Source organism: Gavialis gangeticus, unplaced genomic scaffold (genome assembly GCF_001723915.1).
Source record: "Gavialis gangeticus isolate Ggan-Ray unplaced genomic scaffold, GavGan_comp1, whole genome shotgun sequence".
In the NCBI taxonomy this organism is placed as follows: domain Eukaryota; kingdom Metazoa; phylum Chordata; order Crocodylia; family Gavialidae; genus Gavialis; species Gavialis gangeticus.
The window spans coordinates 155,167,643-155,176,446 of record NW_017729024.1 but is presented as its reverse complement, the minus strand read 5'-3'; the positions used below and the strand labels follow the sequence as shown (position 1 = coordinate 155,176,446).

The 8,804-nt window shown below is 40.9% G+C and overlaps 1 protein-coding gene across 1 annotated transcript in view; it reads left to right on the top strand.

Annotated features, from left to right (window-relative positions):
• The first annotated feature begins 39 nt into the window (after window positions 1-39).
• The window catches only part of PTGER4 (prostaglandin E receptor 4), a 10,676-nt gene continuing 1,911 nt past the window's right edge, over window positions 40-8,804 (top strand). The window contains exon 1 of the mRNA XM_019517928.1: window positions 40-956. Within this exon, the coding sequence (XP_019373473.1) occupies window positions 81-956 (876 nt within the window). The 5' untranslated portion in view covers window positions 40-80. The remainder of the gene's footprint in view (window positions 957-8,804) is intronic.

The following is an 8,804-nucleotide window of genomic DNA, read 5'->3' as shown; positions in this document are numbered from 1 at the left end:
GGAGCGGCCTCGCCGCCTCCTCCCGGCCGCCTGACAACTTGAAGCGGGCGCGGAGCGGGACGCAGCAGCAGCGGCGGCACATGGCCGTGGCCGGGGCGAGGAGCGCGGGGCTCGCCGCAGGTTTCCCGCCGCTGCTCGCCATGTCCGTCGCGCCGGGCAACTGTTCGGACAACAGCACGGGCGGCAGCCCCGAGGGCGGGAAGCCGCCCACCATCCCCACCGTCATGTTCATCTTCGGCGTGGTGGGCAACCTCATCGCCATCGTGGTGCTGCGCAAGTCCCGCAGGGAACAGAAGGAGACCACCTTCTACACGCTGGTGTGCGGGCTGGCCATCACCGACCTGCTGGGCACCTGCCTCGTCAGCCCTGTCACCATCGCCACCTACCTGCAGAACCGGTGGCCCGGGGGGGCGGCCCTGTGCGAGTACAGCTCCTTCATCCTCCTCTTCTTCAGCCTGTCGGGCCTCAGCATCATCTGCGCCATGTCCATCGAGAGGTACCTGGCCATCAACCATGCCTATTTCTACAACCACTATGTGGATAAGAAGCTGGCAGGGCTCACGCTCTTCGCCATCTACGTTTCCAACGTGCTGTTCTGCGCCCTGCCCAGCATGGGGCTGGGCAAATCCACCCTGCAGTACCCCTGCACTTGGTGTTTCATAGACTGGCGGACCAAGGTGGCCACCCATGCTGCCTTCTCCTACATGTACGCTGGCTTTAGCTCTTTTCTCATCATGGTCACTGTGGTCTGCAACATCCTGGTGTGCGTGGCCCTGATTCGTATGCACCGCCAGTTCATGCGCCGCACCTCCCTGGGGACGGACAACACAGCCAGCCGCTTGTCCGACTTTCGCAGGCACAGGAGTTTTCGTCGCATGGCTGGAGCAGAGATCCAGATGGTCATTTTGCTCATTGCAACCTCTCTGGTAGTGCTCATCTGCTCCATTCCTTTGGTGGTGAGTAACCCTGTAAAAATCTTTTCCTCCTTCCACCGTTCACTCCACCACCCCCTCGGAGGCAAAAAGCAAAACCTACCCACCTCAGTGGCTATCAGACAACGCTCCTACTTTGTGGGTTTTCAGAAGCTATAAAGTAACTCAGAAACATGCACAAATACACAGGGATCTAAAACTGCATTGATTTAAAACTAGTTTAAAAGGGGGGAGGGGACTTATACTGGCCTCTGGGCACTTAGAAATTTTGCTGTGAAGGACACAATGACCAGAAAACCTGGTATCTTCTGTACTTCACTGAAATGTTCCCAGCAAAATCCTGGTACCTTGAGATCTGCTTTTTAAAATTAACTTGTATAGGACTGAACTTCAGGATTAATTACTACATTTATACACTATTTGTAGTGTTGCACAGGGGCACAGAGTTTCCTACTACGTAAAAGAGAAAGCTATTTTTTATTTATACCACATGGAGCGCGTGCTGGGTGCTTCACGTCAAAGTACAAAAACAGGCTCCGTGTCCTGAAGAGTTTACCATCTTAGGGATAAATTCTACTACCTTTGCTTTCCTGGAGCCGTACTTCAGCCTGTGAGGACCCCTGATTTCAGTAGCATACTACTCTTAAAGGTGGTAGACTCCAGCTCTGAATGGTGTAGAGACGGCATACTGGTACTGGATAACCTTATCATAAATCACTTGGTGACTTCCTAATCCAGATCACTTGGGGCTCAATCTAGCTGCTATTATGATTATTGCCTCTGATTTAAATAGGAGGAAACCCCAACTTTTTAATTAGCAAACTACACTTTTTTTCCCTCTCCTCCACCTTAACTCCAGGGGAAGACAAAAATACCAGGTCTGGGCTCAGTCAGTGCTTGCCACCCGCAGCATAATAAAACTTGGCAAACTACATCTTTTGGCTCACATTCGTTAAACAAACAACTGGCTATGCTTACTTGCCACCCTCCCTAAACAGGATCCTGGGAGCTAAGAGGTAGTAGCTAGAAAGGGAGTGCATTTAGCGCACAGATAATTGTAATGCTGTTTATTACAGGAGGGATCTGTCCTGGAATTGACCTGTATCAAGATGCATTACAACAGGGGAATTCATGAGGGTGAAATATAATTGCAAACTAAGAGTAAGAACTAGTCGGGTAAATGACATAGAGTATAATAAATAGTGTAATTGCAGGGGTCAAGCCAGTTTTGCTACATTACTAACATAAATAAAACTTGCTGAAGTACAACTGTTGGAATCCCTGCAATTTTGACTGTCCCTGGAGCCACTTGCTTTTGGCTTCATGTTTCATGGTACACATAGGCATAACGTGATCAGTACTAGAAATGTCATGGTTAGCTGACTTCCTGCACTGGTTTTATGGCACTCAATTGGCTTAGTATGATATTTTAACAACAACTCTCCAAAAGATTAAGATTGTTACAGGAAGAGATAACGGTAGGAAAAATGTGTTCTGTAAGCGAAAGCTTAACTTAGTGGGCGATCGCTATTCAAAGATGCAGGCAGGTTTTTCAGAAATATTACCTGTGTTGCACGCGGGGACTAGAAGAATAGTGAACTAGGAAGCCTGAAGTTGAGTACATCTGAACAACTTCTGTTTACATTAGGAGCCAGAGAACCTTTCACAGAAAAAAGAAATAACCAAAATAAAAGGGAATGTCCAACTAGACAGGCAACTGGGTTATTAGCAATTGATACAAGTTTTTTTGGATGGGACAAAAGGCTCATTTATTCAAAATAGCAAGGTGGGAAGCCTACTATATAGAGTGCTAGTCATTGCAAAAGTTGAGGGGGCAAAATATCAAGGGTCTTAGGAAGTGTTGCAACAAAGCTCTGTTTTGTTTTTGTTTTAGGTGGCAGGGGAGGAGTTATTTTTGTTTGCTTGAACTTGCATAAGCTGTATCAAGGCAGGAGTGTAGACAAGGCATGTTAGTATCACACACTGCCCTGCCTGGTTACACCTCTTATATCAGGATAAGGCTGCCCTGCTTCATCTTCACTGCTGTGCTTCTGCCTGAGTGTTACTTAACCTCAGGTAACAACTACACACCCTTTTTGGCAAGGAGGACCAGGCTATTAGCCTGGTCTAAACACAGTATTTGTACCAATGTAAACTGCATGATATTAGTTATTTATTTACTGATATATTAGTACAAATGCTAGAGTATACACAGTTCTAATGGTATAAAGGTGGTTTCTTCCAGTAGACTAGCCCTGAGAGCTCTGAAAAGAAATATAGTGTTAAAAAATGAGGGGGAGAAGTATATATGCCATCTATCCTTAAAAACAGCCAGTGGACACACAAGCTGGAAATTCATTAACCTGCCTATGCACTTCATGAACCAAAAGATATCCTGGTGATTAAATGAGGGAGTCCATACTACAAAAGGAAATTTCCGTAATAAATAGTATTTAGTCTGTCCTGATAGGGGTGACACCAAAAATAATAAAAAAGTGATAGCGACATTTTGCACAAAGAATACACAGAGGCTGCTTTGTGGCCAGGAAGTTTTCTGATGACACTATTTCCTACTAGTGACATTAGCTGAATAAACTCTAATTTATTAAAAGTACAAGTAATGGAGCTTCTGAAAGAAGGCATCAGACCCCTTTAAACATTTTCATAATAAGTTTTTTCACAAACTAGACAGAGTTGAGCCAGAAGACTATTTATTTGGCCTTACAAAAGGTGGGTTTTTTTAATTTTAAAGAAGTTAAATAGCCATAGCAAAGTCTGATCTTCATTTAAAAAAAAGATAATACAAGTTAATAACGGAGTGCTCCAGAACTCAGTACAGAGATAGATATTTATAATGATTCAGGCAGCAATAGCGATAAATGGACATTTAAGATGACACTAAATAGCTCTAGATTGGACTCAAAGAAATTGAAGAGCACAAATGCAGGTAAAATTTGAATAACAATATAGGATATGCATATTAGAGAAAATAATCTAAACCTATGTGCGCCAATGTGCTCTGAACTTGTGGAATAGTTCAGCTATTACACAGAAACTTTGTGTTTCCTCAAGATACTGCCAGGCAAATTACTGTGCATTTCAGCAACAGATTAATAAAGTGCTTTGTGTTTCGTTATACGCTACTGGCAAAAGGAAGTCATTGTAGATAGTGTGTGAGAAAGTCTTATCAAGGAGGTTTAAAAAGAAAGGCTAGGAAGTAAGATGTAACATTTCCCCGGATGCCATACCTTAAGAGAGACTGCAAGGACCCTGAAAGCATATTAGTGAAAAGGTCTGGAGAAAAAGGCATGTTAGAGATTGCAAGAGCATTGTGATAATTATACTCCCCTCCCCCCTCTCCCAGATATTTGATAGTTTTCACCACATTTCACTGCTTCAGGTAATTAAATACCAATAACCTTTTAAAAGTTTGGCAGCATCATTTTATGATGTCTAACAATTTTATCCTAGCATTCTAAATAAGGAAAAGAAACTCTTATGTGACATTTGATCATCTTCAGGGGTTTTACACTTATTATAAATTTGCAGGGACAATTTTAAATAGTGTGGGGCTTTTTCTCTCTGAGGAACTGGAGACTATTTGCTATCAGAGGCAAGATGGCAGGCAAGATTTTTGAACAATAAAGTGATTTGTGCTGGTAAACAGTCCCTGGGGGAAAGGGAGGTGAAAGGCTATTTGACTTATCCAGCTAAAGAATTTATTTCCTGCTTACACTGGAATAGTTGCCTGTATGTAGCATATGGATATGTAATACATAGACAATTTTATGGGGACAGGTGAAAACTATGTAAAAGGCTACTCCTTTGTTTATTCTGTGTGATAACTATTATAAAGATACTCAATATTTCAGATGGGTAGAAATTGCCATTTATATTTACATTTAGTCAGAAGGAAAAGCATCCAACAGAAGCTGTGATGATCATGCATTGGCTTGCTCTTACAACCTTACAGTCCCACCTTTCTACTGTAGTTACAAGTACAAACCCATTCTGTCAAGTTTGATTAGTCCCAGTTTGCTTCTTGCTTTAATGAGAACTTCAGAGTGGAAAACTTAAAGCCTCAAAACTTTCAGCCATTTGCCATTGACTGGTCATTCACTTAGAGGCAAGACAGGTTTTCCTTCATCGCTCCTTTAATCATCATGAGTACTTCCCTGTTGCCCTATAAATGATGCTGTAAACAAATGTTATTTCAGCTGCATAAGAACTGACTGAACTGGTGACCCCATGCAGATTTCTTTTTAATCAGACTTGTGATTAATAAATGATGCATGAAGTAGGCTTTGGCACATAAATTACTTTTGATACTGAATTATTTTGTGAGAGAAGATAAAGTGTAGCCTTCCTGGGTATGTGTTAACAGCAGTGCCCAGTCTAAAGCTTTCATTAAATAGGCTGAAACATACCTACTATACATCTCTCAATGGAATATACAACGTCCATGCTTAAAATCAGGTCACAGGTTTTAATCAGTCATGTAATACATGCTCACATTACAGTAAGTTCTCCCAGGCCAACAAAGGCACATGCTTGTGAAGTGCACGTATTGCAGACACTGATAGTCAATAATAAAACTTTACCTTTGAACCAATGTCATTGTTAAGCCTTCAATACAAAAATACAGGGATATTTAAAAAAAAAAAGTCAACTTTTAAAAAATTGGAGATGGATGGATTTCTTCTGCCTGGGTTGGCAAATACATTCTAAAAGTTTGTACGTGATCACAGAGAGCAAGTTGAATTTATCAGTAATACTATTCTTGTCCACCTGAAGGAGTCATGGCCATGTTTAAACTTAATACAAATGCCTGCTGGGTGGGTTAACTGGGAAATAAAGCTTTGCTTCTGCCTACAATAAATTAGCGTGTAGATTCCTAGCTGTCAAGTGCAGATATCTGTCCCTTAAAAAGGATTAAATGGTATGTGTCCAGAAAGATATTCAAACGTGTGTAGACTATTTGGAATGCGTTTCCAGTGGAAGATAATCCTTTAGAGTGTATAGAAAATCTCCTGGGAGGAGGAAAACTTTAAACACTAAAAACTAAGGCCCAGATTAAATTAATTCTAGTGATTTGACATTTGTTTGTGAGATTTCAATTTTTATTTTAAAACACTGGCCTGTCTTTCAACCTGTTGTTTTTTTGGAGTGGACTGCCACTTCTCAGACACTCCTTCTTCGTCAGAGCACTAAGGTTCATTGGCGGAGGTGCGTGAGTTACACATAACAGTTCTTTGCTGCCTGCATGGTTTGCTTCTGGCATTGTTTAAGGACTTTTAAATTGGCTAGATCTTTTTTCCTGGTATCTTGGCCTATAAAAGCAAAACCTATAGTGGCTAACAGATCTCCAGGTTGCCTCCAGTTATAAACAGGGAGAACAGGCTGTACATGTGTGACAACTGTGCCATCTAGTGGTACAAGTTTTCTCCACCAAAATTACAGAGGTGTAGGCTGTCCATCCAGGAAGTGCACACATCAACTGCTGAGATTTCCTTAGCCTGACGAAGGATTTTTGAACCCAAAAGCTAGCTTAAAAAATTGTTCTCCAGCTATTTAGTTGGTCTAATAAAAGATATCAGATTCACCCAAAGAACCTTGTCTCCACCAAAACTGACAGTCAAGTTATATAGTGGGATTACTTCTAATGGTGTGATAGAAGTTCAGTGCAGTACTACTATAGAGGAAATGCATTTTAATGCTTTAAAATGTATAAAATGTCTGATTGGAAGTGCCAGGTTTGAAGAAAGTTTCAATCGGTAACATAAGGAGATCCTTCAAATGACAAAAACATTATTTTAGGTCCTAATGTCAGAAAAGTGAAATGCCTTGCTGATCCGAGCAAGCCATAGGACTAGTGTGGTTAAGGCATGGCAGTTTCTGTCACTGAGGTCATGCAAAGGAATGCTGCAAGTGGCATCATGGCCAGCTACCTTTACCTCTGCCAGAGCAACCAGCTACAACTGCACTGAGGGCAGCCACAGGTTGAGACTACTTTTTTGGACCTCCAAAAGTTGTCTTCAGGTTATTCAGATTTCACTGTAAGCAAACATACAGTTTGTCTTAATGGAGTAATTGTAAAAAACTTACTACAGTTTGAACCCTACATGCTTTTAGTGCTGTAGTAAAACATTTTCCACTACTTCTGTAGTAAATGTAGAAACTACTGTAAGTTGTCATGTTAGCAAACAGATCTGAAGTGCCATTTATAAAGATATTCTTTCAAGTTTTAGTCAGTTTGATTATACTGATACCCCTACGCTACTAATTATCCAGTCTTAAGCTTGTGAAAGGACATGCTCTCCAACACAGATTACATGAAAAACTATTCTACTAGAAGGTTCATTACTGCTCAGAGGGAGCATGGACGAATGACCTGTGCAGAATAACTAGGACAGCAAGGAAACCGTTACATACTCCCCAACGGTCACTGATAAAAACATTGAACGTAGATACCTGCCTCATTTAAAAGAATGCTCTGTTTAAAGTTACCTGGCAGTAGATTAAAGCCCTGAATGTTTATGCAGGAAGAATAGATTGAGATTCCCCATTACCATACTGCAGAAATCTCTTTTTTTTTTTGGAAAAAGTATTGTGACATTTTTCACCAAACTTGGACTGGTTCAAACTCTCTCTCAGTAAAAATGCCTTAAGAGGTTTGCTCATTCAGCTTCAGTTAGATTAAACCTTAGTCTGCCCACTTTTCTGAAGCCATTTACTAGTTGAGCAAAAGCTCAATAGACAAAAGACTTTAGGAGCCAAGGCAAAGAAGAGATTTTAACAATTCTTGGTACTAGATATTTAGCATATTGTATAAAGAAGAGGTTAATGATTCGTCTAAATTTACCTTGCAGAAGCAGGTAGTGTTTTCCATGAGGAAGACTGTCCAGTGACTTTCTTAAACCTGGGATACATTTTATGCCATTTCAAATCTTGATCCTAAATTAAAGATACTGTTTAGGACTGTGTAACATAAGAGACCCTTTATCAGATGCTGTGCTTATTAAAGTCCATGGAGAGACATCAGTGGTCATTGGACTTGACAGTAGTGTTTATAGAATTTGGCTCTAAGTAGATGGAGCTGTGGTGGTGTTTTTTCTGGTTGAAAAGGAAAGGACCTTGAACCATTAAATACCTTGGATAAATGAGATCCCAACCAGGTTAGTAAGTGATCAATAAACTTATAATTAATTTAGAAATACTATTTAAACAAACATCAATAATAGTTTTTATGCCCTATAAATAGAACCTAGGGCAGACACAGGTGGGAAGAAGATCCAGGCAGCCTAGTCCAATGCTGGCATCAGGCTAATCAATATAAAAAAAATCTGGTAGCTAAGAGGCAGCTGTTCTTTTTCTTTTAAACAAGCTTCAACTAGTACAATGATGAGAATATTAAAATGTTACCTTGAAACTTCAACAATAAAAGGTGCCAACACATTTATTTCTAAAGTAAGGCACAGACAGCTCTGGGCTTGTTTCTAGAGACTGGTTTGCTTGTTAGCTTGTCATCTTGCTATAGTTTTTTTTAAACATACAATTATTAGAGGTTTGCTGGAGGAAAACTGCAAAGGTTGGACAGGTCTCCTCAATTGATTCAGGCTCCTTCCACATCCCTGGCAGGCAATGAAAGATTTGGGTGAAATGTTGAAGTCTAACTCCTACAAACTAGAGAGAAAGAAAAGCTACCACCCAGGACTGGAAGTTTAAAAACCTGTAGGAATCAACCATAAAGGCTCATGAATATCAAACTATTTTAGGAGTCCAGGTAAAACCATGAGGGAAATGGAGAAAGGTTCTCTCTTCCTCCATGCAAGAAGATAAAGTGATTTACAGAGTTTGTTCCTTGTTTTGTCT